Below are 17,959 nucleotides of genomic sequence, written 5' to 3'. Positions count from 1 at the left end.
ACCCAATGCAAAAAAACTTAAAGATTAAAATATCGTCAATTTAATCATCCAATGATACATTTTACACACATGTAAGTATATACATACATGAATGACATAATTGACACTATAATATAAATTCTTTTTTGTAATCTGCGTGGGTATATTATCAAACTTCTACCTCATAAAATATCTTAACCAACCAATTTTAATGGTTCTACCATAATTTATTTAAGTCAAATTAATTTATCTTTATTTAAGCCACTCATGCCTTATTTCTCCACTATAAATAATGCTGCAATCCTATTTGATAAATATTTAAACCATACGCAATTCTTTCCTTAACAAACATTCCCACCAGTAAACGTATTACCTAGGTACTATGAATAAAGTTTTGAATTAATGAAAAAAAAGGATGGTCACAAGTACATTTTTAAAAATTGATAAAGATAAAATAGTTTAAGTACATGAAGTATAATAAAGAAAGCAGTTTACCTTGTGCAAAAAGAACAGGATGAATTTTAAACCCTCCTCCGTTTTTCAACCTTTGCGGCAGTTGTTCAAAATGATAACTATCGATGTAGAAGTAAACTTTCAGAGCTTGCCGGCTTCCTTCAGCTTGATAAGTAAGAGGAACATCTAAAATGACATTTAATGTTATATTACTTCCTAAAATCAGGATATTTTATTTAGTACATTTGTTAAGCTTTAAAAAGAATCCCGGGGCTTCCCTGGTGGCGCAGTGGTTGAGAGTCCACCTGCCGATGCAGCGAACGCCGGTTCGTGCCCCAGTCCGGGAAGATCCCACATCCCGCGGAGCGGCTGGGCCCGTGAGCCATGGCCGCTGAGCCTGTGCTCCGCGGCGGGAGAGGCCACAGCAGGGAGAGGGCCCCGGGCCCCAAAAAAAAAAAAAAAAAAAAAAAAAAAGAATCCCGAAAATTACTAGAAACTAATATATTAAAAGTACCCACGCATATTAAAGCTCAGGTTTGGCATACTGACAGTGCTATTTGGTGAAACAGTATTAAATCAGGTTCTCATTAGCTAAAGCAACAGATTTATTACTGTACTGTATATAAAATTCTGTAATAGAAAACTTCGTTACACTTTAACACACCAGGTGTCTCACTTAACTAAATGAGAAGTTTAGCTACACATGGTTTGGAATCACAATTTCCCAGGACAGCTGCCTCATTCATATTTTAGTCAAGATGAGCCCTTGGGGTACACTTCTGAAGAAGTCTGCAAGAAACTGAGTACATAGCAACCATTATCACAATTAGCACGTGTTTTGCAAGTTCCATTCCCCGAGCACCAGATCAAAAATGCCCTACCTGCCCCTTCATTTTCATCCTTTGCTCTTTTTCTATTTCCTGTCATGCATTCATATTATCTTCTAATTTATTATCAAAATAACTCATTTATCTCACTTATGATTTATCTCTGTTTAGTTCTCTATTGTATCCAACACTTGGCCATAAGTAGGCACTTAAGAAATTTTCGATGAATAAATGATTATAATTTCTAGATAACAGATTAAATGAATATTTATTGAGTCCCTATTTATTGTACTAGACACTGGAAATGTGCAAATAGGTAAAAACCTTTCCCAGCCCTGAAAGATCTGTTTAGATCGTCTACCATAATACATAGGGGATCCTCACATTTATGAACAAACAAGAAACAGAAAAATAACAAACTGCTGAAGATTTCTTGGATCGACAGACACACTTTAAGCCTATTTGTGACAATGTTGAAATGGTAGATAAACTATCATAACTTGCAGAAACTAAAAGATATAGAGATTAAGCCCTAGGTGTTGCTATTTCTCTGGATGTATACTTCTAAAACAATGCCTTTGTTAGGTTTCATGATGGCCAATTGCTAAAGGAAAGGGATACTTTTCAATCTTTCAATTCAATTTCATAAAGTAACTTCTTTGCAACATTAGATACAACCAAGTTCTGTTGAAATTCTATTCTTCATTCTGCACAGCAAGTTTGTTTATCCTTCTACGTTTATAACCATAAAGCCTTTCTGCCTGATGCACTGTATAAACTGAATTCATTCATTTACTTGAAAAAAAATATTGGCCTTTTTGTTCCAGGCATCTCTTGAGTGCTGGATACACAGCAATGAACAAGATAGGTTTTGCCGTCTTGGAAATTGTACAGGATGAATAAATGAATCAAGATAGTTAATGTGATTATATTTGTACACACTAAATTTTTTGACACTTGGATAAAATAATTTTTAATTTTCATTTTTAAGCTGGCAAAAATGTAGACTATGTGTCTACCTCAGAATTAAATTATAAATTTTATCAATTATTGTCAGATCAAACAACTACAATGTCTCTGTATATTCTTGGCTCTAAACACTGTTTTCATTGCCTGCTAACACACTGTCTACAGGATCAACTGAAGATAAGGAGTGGAAACCCAATTCAATCAATTTTGCTAAGTAATAATTATATATTTGAGTGAACATTTTGGTGGCCTCAGAGATTATCCACATAGCCAGAAATGTTAGGGCAGTTCTTTTATTAAAAGAAGTCTTGACATGAAAAAAGCAGCAGAAAGGACAAATGTTCTGTGATCCCACTTATGTGAGGTACGTAGCATAGGCAAATTCGGAGCCAGAAAGTGGAAGAGAGGTTACCAGGAATTGGAGAAGCGAGGGAGGGTAGTGATTGTTTAAGGAGTATGGAGTTTCTGTTTGGGAAGATGAAAAAGTTCTGGAGACAGATGGTGGAAATGGCTGCACAACATTTTTTTTTTTTTTTTTTTTTTTTTTGGTGCGCGGGCCTCTCACCGTTGTGGCCTCTCCCGCTGCGGAGCACAGGCTCTGGACGCGCAGGCCCAGCGGCCATGGCTCACGGGCCCAGGCGCTCCGCAGCATGTGGGGTCCTCCCGGACCGGGGCATGAACCCATGTCCCCTGCTTCGGCAGGTGGACTCTCAACCACTGCGCCACCAGGGAAGCCGCATGCACAACATTTTGAACTTAATACCACTGAATTGCATACTGAAAACGGGTTAAATGGTAAATTTTATGGTATGCATATCTCACCACAATAACAAAAAAGAAAGAAAAGGCAATCTTGAGTAGCACAATATTTGACACACACAAAAAGTTTCAGAGGTCAGACTAATAGCTAAAAACAAAAGTATAAAATTAGCTGTAAATTTAATTTATATATACTTTCTATCACTTCCCTAGTTGGTTATTACTATTTTACTCTAAATATCTTATATAAAACTTAAACTGCATATCAAACATATTCATATCAAAGTTATGACATATGTTGTTGTCTGATGCCAAAGAAATTTTACAAAACATACATGAAATATTTAACTACTTACTTGCAACCAGTGGTTCCTCTTCTGATGGTTTAAAGTAAAAAGAAACCTTTTCCAAATCAAATAGTGCAACCAGTGTATCTTCTAGCATGGCTTGTTCATCTGTCTAGAAAGAAATAAAAACAATACATGATATTATAGGATTGTTTGGGATAAAACATAATATAACATAATACAACGTAACAACTCCAGACCAAAACTAGGTTCACTTGTGTTTTATTTAAGTACAAACCAAATTATCAACACATCTAAGAATTTACTGTCTAAAATGAAATTAACAAATCCTCAGTTACGTTTCTTTTGTAGCTTTATATTTTCCCTTTTCTCTGCTGTCTAAATGATTTTTTTAGTCTATTTGGTAGCTAGATTCTAATTCTATTGCTTTTGTTTATTAGTTACAAATGTGTACACAAAAAAACATGCTATTTGCCTCTAAATCTCTATAATCTGACAAATATAACAGCTGAAAGACAAAAATATTGTTTTCTTAAAAAGCCCAGTACATAATGGTAACCTGTGCATTATTCAATTTGCAATTTGTGAAAACTGTGATAAAAGCAATTTGCATGTATGTAATGATTTTTCTTCCAAAGAGCCTGGGGACAAGAATCATTTCCACTTGCCTTTATGGGGGCCTTAATCTAGAATCTTGTGAACATGAGATTTGATTTGTTTTAATCATTCATTTCATTCCTACAGCATATTTTACAGCTGAGGCAGGTAAGGCCCAGACATGGTAACAAGTTCATTGCATACCTCAGTGACATCATCTTTCTATTATTGGATCTGGCCTTCCTATTAGCAGTTCAGTGCACTATCTAAAGTCTTTTACTAATTTCCTCATGAAAGAATAATTAACCTAATCATACACAACTTTTCTTTCAAAGGTACATCTGTTTCCTTAAGAATGTCAATGATCTTTTTTTTTTTTTTTTTTGCAGTACGCGGGCCTCTCACTGTTGTGGCCTCTTCTGTTGTGGAGCACAGGCTCTGGACACGCAGGCTCAGCGGCCATGGCTCACGGTCCCAGCCGCTCCGCGGCATGTGGGATCTTCCCGGACCGGGGCACGAACCCATGTCCCCTGCATCGGCAGGCGAACTCTCAACCACTGTGCCACCAGGGAAGCCCAAATGATCCTTTTTAACATTTAATATGCTTTACCAGCATTTTAAAAGTTACTGTAAGCTTATAGCCATATTTTGGGGGCAGCATGAGTAGAGGGTGAAGGAGATGGTAAAGAATTTCCATTGTGTATGGGAAAAAACCCACTAAGGCAGCCTCAGACCCCAAAGGACTGCATGGATACCAAAAGGTTAATAGCATCATCACCTTTGTACCTGAGTTTGGTACTTAATATAATGGATGGTACACAGTAAGTGCTGGATAAATGTTTATAAGACTGTTACTTTTTAAAGTCCTTTGAAGCAGCAGAAAAATGCCATGAACCTGGAACTGTAGGGACAGGACTAAAGAATCAGCATTCTTCCAATTGAGAGGAATACACACAGGAAGAAATGTCCCAAACAGGCTGTGCTCTGATCCTTAACTTGCAGATGTGGCTAAACCCATACCCAAGGACCTAGGACTGTGCTCAGAGCCCAGGAACACACAGACCACCAGTGCCTGCAGCTCCCAGGGAGCTCTTCACAGTTCCAGGAGGCCTTAGCGCTCTTGTTACAGAGGCAGGAAGATTACAAGTTTCTTTGACTTTGTTTTTAACTACCTTTGAATTTTTTTTATCAATTCTTTAAATAAACTTAAGGGTTTCATAAGACCTATTTAAAACAAAAAAACAGCTTTCTTGAGATATAATTCACCTACCATAAAATTCACCCATTTTAAGTATACAGCTCAGGGGTTTTTAGTATATATGCAGAGTTGTGTACCTATCACCATCATCCGATTTTAGAATATTTTCACCACCCCAAAAAAAGAAACTCAGTACCCATTAGCATTCATCCTCCATATACCTTCCTCCAATCCTTAGCCCCAGGCAACCACTAGCCTATTTTCAGTCTCTAAAGTTTGCCTATTATTACATAATAATATAATCAAATAATATGTGGTCTTTTGTAACTGGTTTATTTCTCTTAACATGTTTCCAAGGTTCATCCATGTTGTAGCATGTATCAGTACCTCACTCCTTTTTACTGCTGAATAATATTTCATTGTATGGATATACCCCAACTTGTTTATCCACTCATCAGACAGCTCATGGACATTTGGGTTGTTTCCACTTTTTAGGTATTATGAATAATCTTGCCGGGAACATTTGTGTACAAGTTTTGCTAGAATATAAGTTTTCTTTTCTCTTGGATATTACCTAGGAGTAGAATTTCTGGGTCATATGGAAATTCCACATTTAACAATTTGAGGAACTGCCGAAATGTTTTCCAAAATGGCTGCACTATTTTCCATTCCCCCCAGCAGTGTCTGAGGGTTACAATTTCTCTACGTCCTCACCAACACTTGTGCCTGTCTGTCTTTTGGATTGTAGCCATCCACATCACTGTGACATAGTATCTCATTGTAGTTTTGAGTTACACGTCCCCAATGGCTAATGACGTTAATCGTCTTTTCATGTGCTTTTGGCCATGTTATATCTTCTTTGGAGAAATGACCATTCAAATCCTTTGCCTGGGGCTTCCCTGGTGGCGCAGTGGTTGAGAGTCCGCCTGCCGATGCAGGGCACACGGGTTCATGCCCCGGTCCGGGAAGATCCCACATGCCGCGGAGCAGCTGGGCCCGTGAGGCATGGCTGCTGAGCCTGCGCGTCCGGAGCCTGTGCTCCGCAACGGGAGAGGCCACAACAATGAGAGGCCCACGTACCGCAAAAAAAAAGAAACAAAAAAAACCCAAAAATCCTTTGCCTGCTTTTTAATCGAGATGTCTTTTTATTCTTTAGTTTTAAGGATTCTTTATATAGTCTGGATATGTCACTTACCAGATGTATGAATTACAAATACTTTTCTCCATTCCTTGAGATTTCAAATAAATGTACCAGCACTTGCCTAGACAATGGCAGTTTTTAAGTAAGAAAAGAATAGAAATGAAGCCTCATTCATTAATTAATTTGTTCAACAAACACTTAAAGCCTACCATGTATTAGGAAGAGGGCATCTTATCTTACGTAATTTTTACTTGATAGACAATAATTAATTAGTATTTATTTTGTTTTTAAACACTTTTCAAGTGACTTATTTCAAAGTTTTCATTAATTAAATCTTTCTTATTTGGTTATATTAGCAAACAAATGAAAAATTGATCACCCACATGGAGTGTATAGAGTCTTTTCTAAAGAATCTAATCCTGTTTCTCTGAATTTCACTCAGCTGAATGGACTTCCTTACCTTACCATTCCAGAACTTTTTACGACCGTGCAGTACAGCAATTACCCCCCTGTCCTCAATACCACTGAAGAAAAACATTATTTTGATGTATAAACTCATATACATTCGTTTAAAAACTCAACCATGTTACTTGGTAGCTACATTTTCTATGTGTACTTTAACAGATAAAATAGCGTCTCATGTTTCAAATCAAAATTATATTTAACACGCACCTTAAGTTTAAATAAACTGAACATATTTGCCTTTATACATCATGACAACTATCAGAACCACAGGAAGTATATGTGAAAAAACTCTAAGTTCACCACGGTTTTATCAAATACTTCGAGATGCTTTCTTCATCTCCGCTGTGGACAACTGAGGCATAAACACGGAATATTTTACAGTAATTAAGGCAATGTTCTTAGATTTAACAGGAAAAACATGCACACAAAGGAAGGAAATAAAATCATTTAACACATGCAAATTTTAACCAGATTGTCAGACAGTATGGCATGCAAGTTGTCAGAGCTCTTCTAAGAGCATGTTCCAGAACATCAACCTCAGGGGGAGCTCGGGTCTCATGGCAGACTCTTCCTTCTGGACTGCAAATAAGCAACCGCAGCAGACAGATACTCTTTCCTCTGCTGACCTTTCTCGGCCGGTGCTTAGGGATACAGGAATTAGTAACAGATGGAGGCTTTCTCAGCTTTTAGCAGCCATTGAGAATAAAAATCAGGAAAGATATTTCCACATACTTATTAAAGCTATATTTGCCCATGGAAAAACATATCCTTTTAAAGGAGCTGGATGACTGTGGATACAATAACGAATAACCATGTTTTTTATTGGGAATAGGTCCCAATGTACGTTCCAGTTGACACAGCCAGTGGGAGGCATTGGGGTTCCTTACCAAGTTTGGTGACAGAAGTGACTGAAAGTGAAAAAGAACTCCTGCATTCGCTATCTGGTCCAGCCACCTTCTGCTGGCTTCCCAAGTTTCCATCTCATTTTCCTTGCTGTTGTCAAACATCTGGTTTAAGGCGGCCATGAGCTGCTCGGAGAAGGCACAGACTGTGGCCACAAGACTCTGGCAGAAAACCATATCTCTTCGGAGCTGTGTCTCACTGTCTGTGATCCAGGAGAACATAAAGGCAGTTTTGGAAAACGTCATAGTTGAATAAAACCAATTCATTCAGCATTTGCATTCACTGTTATTTCATCCTTTCCCTAAACTCACACCATGGGAAAAATGTGAATTTGAGCTCTATTCATGAGCACATACGTTTGAGCAAGTATGCCTTTTAGAAAACACTGAACACCCAAAAATGTCAGAAACATTAAGCTCATTTTTCTGAATTGATATTGTAACTTTATTTTGCGATCACTAAGTTGTTTTATAAAACCCAATAAAATCAGGCTTTATTTTATTTACTTTATTTTTCATGATGGAACACAATTTGTACTGGTACATGACACTTTCCTAAAGAAAACTCAAAGTCCAGTTTTTCAGTTTGTGCTGGTAAATGAAATAAAATATTATTAGTACTAAATTTTAAAAAATTACCTACTAGACCTATTCAAATATTAATGTGAAACACATGGGGAAGAGTATCGTGTCCAATTGCTTGTAATAATATGCAAATCTGTATCTCCTGAAGTCACCTGTTCAACTTCATAAGGTATAAACAGGTCCAGTTCATAAATTCCTATCTTTTTTTTGAAATAGGTAAAATATTTGCAGTTCTAGCATAAACTGATTTTTACTAGCATTCTTGTTCTGCAATTAACTGGACTTCTGATTGACCCACTCTGAAGGTATGTTTACCCTGTGAATTGCCAGTCCTGGACCTCAGGTTTTTCAAATGGAAAGCAGCTGTGCCCCTGAGAACCTGATCCCAAAAGGTTCACTTCTCTGGGGCGTTGGATATAACACAAACTACATAAACAACATGAACACCAAGCCATACATTCTGTACATTGAGAAATCTCTTGTACTAGAGGAACAACGCAGGTAAATATCATCATACTCCCAAACGTGTACTAAATATTTTGAGGGCTCAGAATCTCCTGAAATGAAGAAGCATTGTCAATAATTAGTGTATAACGTAGATAAACATGCTGCCTTTACTCAGCAATGAGTTCTTGCTTTATTGATAGAAAGGCATAGTTTTTAAGTTCTTTACCAAGAACATGGAACACCTGTTTTTAATGACCCTCAAAGCATGTGTACACATAATTGCTGCTTGTTACTTAGTTTCACTGTTAGTAAAAGCTACTCTTGAAAATTTTGTTAGAAACAGGATAATATATTAAAAATATTTAGTTATATAATAAAAATATTCATTGACTAGGTCGAACTATATGAACTTGCTGTTTTTGTAGGTCAACATGATTGAATATGGCAATTCCATATAGTTCAACCTGTTAATTTAACTAACAACATGTGTTAGACATTTCCTTTAAGTAGTTATATACTATGTTCCTGCTCTAATAGACAGAAAAGAGCGTTTTACAGGTCACTATAAAATGGCTAAACTGGGAAAGAACTTTGTCCAATTCTCAACTAAGAAAAAAGCAAAACACTTAATCCGTTGTGCATAATTTCTAACTGGGTGTAGAAATATTTACTAAATGAAAATAATGAACCAGTAGAGCAACTAACAAATGAATTAAGTGAAATGAAAATGTATGAGCCTCATTCTCTGGCTTCTTGAAATGGCTGAATTTAGTTTGACTTAAAAGGGTGATCCTTGGGCTTCCCTGGTGGCACAGTGGTTGAGGGTCCGCCTGCCGATGCGGGGGACGCGGGTTCGTGCCCCGGTCCGGGAGGATCCCACGTGCCGCGGAGCGGCTGGGCCCGTGAGCCATGGCCGCTGAGCCTGTGCGTCCGGAGCCTGTGCTCCGCAACGGGAGAGGCCACAACAGTGAGAGGCCCGCGTACCGCGAAAAAAAAAAACAAAAAAAGGTGATCCTTGGTCCATGGGCCCTCTGGCTGCGGGCCACCCTCCTCCCCTCACCACCCAGCAAACTTGAAATCATTCTTCAAGAGTCAACTCATTGAACTACTAAAATATTATCTCCCTTTGGGGAATGTCCTCTCTCCTTCAGGAAGTCTGTGCATTTCTTTCTGCCCCTGCAGGTCTTGGGGTGTCTCCCCCTACTGAAGGGCTAATGACCTATAGCGTTGTGAGGGTTTGCTCACGTGCTTGTCTTCCCCCAGGGACCGTCAGCACATCGATGCCAGGGGAAGTGGCATATCATGTGATTTATGCTCAGGGACTTGAGAGGCAGATAATCTGCTTTCAACTTCCCATTCTGCCAATTTTAATCTATACAATTCTAGGTATCAGATCCCTATTCGTAAAATAGGGGTTATTCCTACCTCTTAGACCTGTGATGAAGATAAATGAGATAAAAACATTTAAAGCCCTTAGCGAGGTGACAACGGACAGTGATATTATCATGATTCTTCTCCCTAGCATCTACCATGGTGCCTGGCACATGCGTGCTCAGTTTTATTGCTAAATAGAGAAGGAACATCGTGATAAAGAAAGAAATCCAATAAGCAAACTTTCAGCAAAAACATATAGGTCTTTTCCTTTTAATTATGCAGCTGTTCGAAAGTCACAAGTGTCCATCCTTTACCAAAGCTATTCTCATTCCTCATTTTTATCAATAAGAACTACAGCAAGAATCACAACAGCTGCTCCCAGCTTCTAGTAAAAGAAGAAAAGCAAGTTCTGTTTTTTTTGACAGCTCGTTTATTTTCGCCAAGTAAAAATTCCCTTGTAGTGGGAATACACTCAAAACAAATGGATTTTTACCTATCAAAGGCTTCCGTTTCATTTCAGTATTTAAGCACCTACTTAAATTCATCTTCTACAGACATGTTTAAAAACATTAACACTTAATTTAGTCTCAACTGTTTAAAAAACTCAAACTCCACTGTAAGCTTGCTGATCTGAAAAGAATGAGATGGTTTCTAGACATGCAAGTAATCTGTCATTATTCTGAGACTGTAGGGGAAAGAAAGCAAAATAAACAAAGAAACAAAAAGAAGAGATCTGAGAGACAGAAAGACAGGAATAAAAGACAATTAAGAATAATGTTTAGCAGACCCAGTCCACCCTTTTCAAGTGAAAAGCATAATTTTATAGCCAACAACATGGAGTGATTTGGCTATGTTTGGTATCATTCAAATGTAACAAAGAAAAAAGGAGTAAATCAAGTAGGAAAAAGGAGAATTATGATAGGAATAGAAAAATGAAATTGAAATCAAAATAAGAACAGCCATCTGAATATTAATACATAAAGCAATGCATTCCAGGACCATTTCTGGAATTGGCAGAACTGAGTTTGAATTTCAAAACTGCACCTACTATTTATTTATTCACCCAGTAAGGCATCTCTATGCCTAATCTTCTAGATGTCCCAAAGTATGTGTTGATTGACTACCATGTGCTAGTTATTATTCATCTGCTTGAATGTAGATTTCTTCACCTTTAAAACTGTGGAAACAATAAGAATATTCTCACAGAGTAGTTGTGAGAACTCAGTGAAATCCATAAAAATGAGGTCCATCGACTACGCTGTCATTATTACAGCTCAAAAAATGTAAGATACTTTTGATATTATTACTCAGTCAAAAGGCAAAGCAAAAACCAAGCATCAAAAAAAACAAAAGGCCCTCTTGGTTAAGTTGGCTCGTTCATTCGTTTATAATTTAAATTTTCCAAGTGTGACAGATTGTAAAAGTGCTCACAAATTCTTCCCCTCTCTGTGTCCATGCCCTTGCAAAACGATTTCAGATTGAGAGTCCTCCTATGAAAAGCACAGTCTGTTTCTCCTTAAATCTGAACCCGCCTACATCCTTGTTATAACAAAAGTTAGACACAGTTTCACAAAAAAGCCTATTTGTACAATTAACTTTACCAAAACCTCCTCCCTTTCTCCTTTTAAATTATATTTTGTAGAAATATACATTTATATGTTTTCATGTTTTTAACCTTTAATTGAAGATGAGCATATGTTTTTATCTAAGTATTTTTTTAATCTCTGCCAGGCTTTAGAAAAGGTAGAGATCATATTTCCATCTATTTTGTAAACAGTTGAAGACACTGCCTTCATATCATAAGACATCTAAGGTCATGGGCTATAATAATCTCAAATAGTAAAAACAATGTAAAATATTACCTGAATATTCAAGAAGAGCCAGGAGTATCCTACACTTTACCTCTGCAGAGAAAGGAAACATACCAGTCAGTTGTTCAGTCTTTTTCTGCAACTAACATCACGTTTTAACTGTGTAGTAAAAATTAGCACAACCTTATTATATACATTAGGTAATAAAAATCCCATTCACTTGACGTGCTATTTCTGCCTATCTACCTGTATAAATTCTACCCACTGCTCAAGACCCTAAAATCTCTTCCAGCTCTGAATTACATGAACCTATGAAACAGCGTTCAAATCCTGCTACCGTTGTAGGTCATCATTAGCTGTTGTAGCTTGCGTGGTGTTCTCTGAACACCTACAGCTATTCTGGTCTTGATCAATAAACTGTCAAATAGTATTTTTCAAATTTAAACTTTTAAAAATTCTATATACAATATATAAAGAATATATGTGATATAATATATAAATATATATTAATAAATATGTGTATGTCATATTGTGAATTATCTGTGTATTATTATTAGAAATATATGTATATATTGTGGCTTTCCTATCTGCAGGCCAAGATACTGCCCTATAAGACAGAAAAGTACTAAGTATTTCCAAATACTCTTCTCACCCCATCCCCACACAGGGCCAATCACAGATGTCTGATAAATGATGTGTATTAACATCAGACTGATTGCTATGTGCCCAATGAGCTCTGTGTCCATTTGCTTCCAATTGGTAAATAGTTTACTTGCAACAGGAAAATATTAAAACATAAAGAGTTCATTTATGTAACCAAGATTATGGGAAATAAAAAAGGCTAGGTTGTACCCTACTCTAAATAGGTTCACAGCAGAATCAGAGCAACAAAAGTAACGGATAAGAAATGCAGGAAATGCCTGAAAGGGCATTAATTTTTACAAGTGAGACACAAGAACAAATGGATTTCAGAGGCAGAAAAGTACACGGGACTGAGTCCGGAGACCCATCTGTTATACACTAGCTTTGAAATCTTCAGTACATTGTTAATCTACTTTTGAGTCTCAACTTGCTCATTCATAAGTGATAATAACATCTATCTTATCTATTTTATAGGACTGTATATAAAAAATAAACGGGAATATATATTAAAAGCCTTGGAGGGCTTCCCTGGTGGCGCAGTGCTTGAGGGTCCGCCTGCCGATGCAGGAGACGCGGGTTCGTGCCCCGTTTCGGGAGGATCCCACATGCCGCGGAGCGGCTGGGCCTGTGAGCCATGGCCACTGAGCCTGCGCGTCCGGAGCCTGTGCTCCGCAGATGGGAGAGGCCACAACAGTGAGAGGCCCGCATAACGCAAGAAAAAAAAAAAAAAAAAAAAGCCTTGGAAAATTATTTAAAGTGCTGTGTACCTGTGAAGCACTATTATTATTGTAACCTGCATATGGCTAAAATTGGTATAGAATTTTTTTTAAGAGAGTCTCAAAATTTTTTAAATGTTCAAAGTTCATTGTCAGGGGACTAAGTACATATCCTAAGAGTGGGAAATAGTGCTAGCAAGGGAATAGAGTAGAGAATAAATGCCAAACATTCAACAATCTAGCACAGAAAAGATTTTATTATATCATTAAGAGATTGAGATTGGGATACAATTGGAAAGCCCTACTGAAAAGTGGCTTTCAGCATCAGATTGATGAGTTTAGATTTGTCTAACGGAAAACAACTCTAAGGCTCTGAGGCTGGGTACTGAACATGATATTTTAGGAGAATGAATCTGGTGACGGTGTATATGAACCAGAAAAGACAGAGACAATGGATTAGCCAGAAAACTATTTTAGTAACTGAGATATGAAGAAAAAGGAAAAAATTGAAAAGACTTTTGAATTAAAAAGAGAAGAAGAAAAAGAAGCTCTTTAGGATATTAGGCAGATAAAGGCAGAGAAAAACATGAAAAAAAGTAGGATGCTAGAAAAATAGGAGCTTTTAAAAGGAGTATAATTTTTGTAGGCAGCAAAGAGTTGAAATGTCACTAACAGATATTTGAATTTAAGGTGATGGTGGATCCAATTTAGATGTGTATTCTTCCCCACACCACCAAGCAATTCTTCAACCCCAGTTGGGTGTCCTACGATTCAATTCAGTTCTGACACTATCTACCTGTAGATCCCACAGGATAAGGGCTCAGCCCCACAGAACTGTCTCCCCACCCACTCACCCTCCTTCAGACACCAATCACAGGTCCAGGTTATCATCTGTGCTTCTGACCAACTGGCTGTACACAGGAGGTTCCAATGATCCCCTCCTTGGGTTCGATTAATTTGCTAGAACAGCTCACAGAACTCAGAGAAACATTTTACTTACTAGATTACCAGTTTATTATAAAAGGATGTAACTCAGGAACAGCCAGATGGAAGAGGGCAAGGCACAGGGCAAGGCACAGGGCAAGGCATGGGGAAAGGGCACCGAGCTCCAGGCACTAACACAAGTTCACCAGCCTAGAAACTCTCCAGTCCTCTTTTTTTGGGGGTTTTTATGGTGCCTTCATAACATAAGCATGGTCGATTAAATAAATAACTGGCCATTAGCAACTGAACTCAATCTCCAGCCTCTCTCCCCTCCCTGGAGGTCAGGGGTGGGACTTAAAATTCCAACCTTCTACTCACAAGGTTGGTTCCCCAGGCAACCAGCCACCATCCATAGATGATTTCCAAAAGTCACCTCATTAACATAAGAAAACACAGCTTTATCCTCTCATCACGGGAAATCCCAAGGGTTTTTTGATCTCTGTGCCAGAAAAGGGGATGAAGACCAAATATATATTTTTTATTATAAATCACAATACCACAGTGGGCTAACCACGTAAAAATATCTTCAGTTAGCTGACACTGTGATTCCGTAACTTAGCTGAGGAATTAGGAGGTTATTTTAGTGATACCACACAATGACTCTGTCCCCCATTTAGTCCACTATTTCTTCTGCTCTCCTCTGCCCTCAGTTTACAGGCTTTGAGTGAATGGCATGCAGTGAGATAACTTATGAATGGCACTGGAACAGTCCCTCCTACATAAAGACCATACACTTATTATACTTTGATACCATATTTGGTATATACTTGCTAGGATATTTTGAAATCAGAGACGAAGGAATGACGGGGTTCGGAAATGCTACCCCCAAATACGGCACTGTGGCATAATGAATTATTTTAAGCTGAAGGAATCTGAGAAACAGTGAGGGCAGGAAGGACTCTCTGACCACCTCCCTTTTCCCCAGAAGCAGGTCATAAGCTGCTGAGGAGAGCGATACCCAAAGGAAAGGAGCATCCTTATCTCCAAAGAGGGAGGGATGCCAAGAGGAACAGGCCTTGCTGAGCCCCCCCAGGTTACTACACTTAGCTCGTGCCCTTTTGTCCTATAAATTTTTCCAGAACTTTCTACTCCTCTTCAAACCTAGTATAAAGACACTCAGGTTTAACCTTTTCTTCTGGTCCTCATTTCCTTATGAAGGCTCCCGTGTTCGTGTGAAAATTAAAATAAATAAATTTATGTGCTTTTCTCTTGTTAATTTGTTTTTTGTCAGACTAATTTACTGGGAGAGTTAAAGAAAAAAAAGGATATTTTTTTCCTCCCCTACAGGAACATCAGAATGGGGTCATCCCAGCTATACATATACACCCTGACGTTCCGGCAAGGTAACATTATGCTAAACTTCCAGCCCAGACCTAACCTTCCATTAAATCAATCCTTCCATAAAGACAATTTGGGAAATAGAATGAAAACCACTTTAACTTGAACAGGATGAATTCATGCTGAACGGGTGAGGTTACTTCTGAGTCTGTCCACAGAACAAGCGGCTGATTACAAGGATCCCAGAGCTGCTGCTCCCACCCCATACAACAGGACCAGACACCACACAGATCACCAGGAAATGGTAGCTTGTCCCCTCCCTTGATGGTCCACTGAGCTGAACTACTGATTAATTGTTTTTAAAGACTCACTTAACACAGTGACAATCACAGTTCTTACCCAAAGAGTAACTGCATCTCTCTGAGACTTGCAGCCAGGGATGCAACTTAAATTTTGCCAAGAGCCCTCCCTCTGTTGACTCTGTTGACTGAAGGACTCAGCAAAGCCAACCATGCTCAATCAGCTGCTGGGCTCCCATGACCAAGAGTGGCACTAATATTCACAACATCTACCAATCAATCAATATATGTAGACAGTTGTCATTGCTATGGCCGCTCATTGTGAAAAGAAGTACTGAGTATATAAGGAAGGACTTGAGATGAAAATGTAAAATTCTTAAAAAAAATACCTTTTTAAAAAATAAGTTTTTTGCCCTGCATTAGAAGTTATTTTCTTAATGATAAAGCTCTTCAAAAAACAAAAAAGAAAAAGTTTTAAGGGTTTCTTTGTTCTTGATTGATATTGCATTTATTCTAAAAACAAATATAATGTGAAAAGAAAGTCAGAGATGATGAGAATAACTGCATTTAGATTCACAAATTATAACTTTTAGGAGTGTTATGACACTGGCATCCACTCAGCGAAAACATACCTTTTACTCAGTAAAGTATATGCTTAAATTCCTTAAAGCTCACAGCCTTTAAAAATATGCTTGTCACTTTTGCTGTTCATTATTTTGGGGGGTTTTAAATTCAGACTTCTGATTGAACGTGATGTTACAATGTGTCACAAATAATCATTATATTTAGCTATAAAATAAAGATACAGTCAAGAAATCCAGTTGTCAAGAATAAAAGATTTCATTATACAATAGAATTGTTGTGATTTATTTGGAGTTTTCCATTTCTGTACAAATTTCTTCTCTGTTGATCTCTAAACAATATCTAAGCTGTTATACTTGAGTATATTTCTAGGCAGAAGACCGGGTAATCACAGAACATTTACACCATCCCTGTCATTTAGTAAGTGAACACACTGAGGCATGAAGGAGTGACATCACAGGCTCAGACCCTACAGGATGTAAGAGCTGTCTTCCATCAGCAAAGTATGCAACTCTCTTTAATTTACCCTAAAAAAATGGTAGTGATGGGTTAAAAAAAAGTGGGTTATGATGTAATTCTGCTGAATACTATTTACCACATCCCAATGACACACAAATGATGGGGAAATACAGCCATAATATTTATTGTACAGGTTTCTCAACCTTAGCCCTATGGACATTTAGGACCAAATAATTCTTTGTTGTGAGGGATTGTCTGGTACCTTGTAGAATGTTTAGCAGCATCCCTGGCCTCTACCCACTAGATGCCAGTAGTGTGCCCACGATTGTGACAATGGAAAAATGTCTCTAGACACTGCCAACCACTGGTCTAATACTGGGAAGAAAACCACTGATTTAGACATTACAAAAAAATTAAACAAATTTCTCATTTCATCTTTTTCACCACAATCACTTTAAAAACTCTCAGAATTTTCTACTTAATAACTCTGACCCTAAACAACATGCAACCAGGCTCACTAGAGTTGTCTTGAAGTCTTTTATATCTCCAATCAGAGGCTGTATCAGTTATGGGATGCTGAGTAGACAATCTTATGCTAGTTAATAACAATCAACTTAGACAAACACTTCTGAAAGAGAAACTTAAAAACTAATGATGCAACCTATGTCATTATTTTGATTCTCACAGACTCACAATTGATTTTGTAGACTTTCCATGAAGTATAGCTTCATACGTTTTGTGAAACCCTTTAGGAATTTTTCTCATACTGTTTCATGTTATAAAATATGAAACTCCCTCCACGTTCCACTTGTCTTCCTAAGAACGAGCCCTTACTTTATTGCCTGAGAATATTTTCTGTGATACAGTCCACATTATTTAGATCCTTGGAACACAAGGTTCTGTCATCTTATTCCTTCTTTCCCTCCTCCGCCTTCACTCACCCTTTTCAGTCCTTTTATTTTCCTCCTAACATGAAAAACTTCAAAAAGTAATCAAGGCATGATGGGTTTTTAAATGAGTATTGCTAATGTCACGGTATGTTCTTTGCTTTTCATCTGACCTTCAACAAATTTTCTGATGTTCTGAGCAAGATTCCGGACACTGCTGGGAAGATTCCAAGGATCTTGCTTGATGTGAAGCCTTAACCTTTTTGGACAACTCAGCTTTGGTTCCATTTCCTGCTG

At 37.8% G+C, this 17,959-nt stretch overlaps 1 protein-coding gene across 1 annotated transcript in view; it reads right to left on the bottom strand.

Annotated features, from left to right (window-relative positions):
* PREX2 (phosphatidylinositol-3,4,5-trisphosphate dependent Rac exchange factor 2) overlaps positions 1–17,959 on the bottom strand; it is a 291,490-nt gene that overhangs the window by 86,082 nt on the left and 187,449 nt on the right. The window contains exons 30-34 of the mRNA XM_007448492.1: positions 17,836–17,956; positions 11,867–11,908; positions 7,584–7,801; positions 3,344–3,446; positions 475–618 (exon numbers count right to left, since the gene is read on the bottom strand). Of these exons, the coding sequence (XP_007448554.1) occupies positions 475–618; positions 3,344–3,446; positions 7,584–7,801; positions 11,867–11,908; positions 17,836–17,956 (628 nt within the window). The remainder of the gene's footprint in view (positions 1–474; positions 619–3,343; positions 3,447–7,583; positions 7,802–11,866; positions 11,909–17,835; positions 17,957–17,959) is intronic.

The sequence above is a fragment of the Lipotes vexillifer genome, unplaced genomic scaffold (genome assembly GCF_000442215.2).
Source record: "Lipotes vexillifer unplaced genomic scaffold, Lipotes_vexillifer_v1.1 scaffold815, whole genome shotgun sequence".
NCBI lineage: Eukaryota > Metazoa > Chordata > Mammalia > Artiodactyla > Lipotidae > Lipotes > Lipotes vexillifer.
This window is presented reverse-complemented; position numbering and strand designations above follow the sequence as displayed.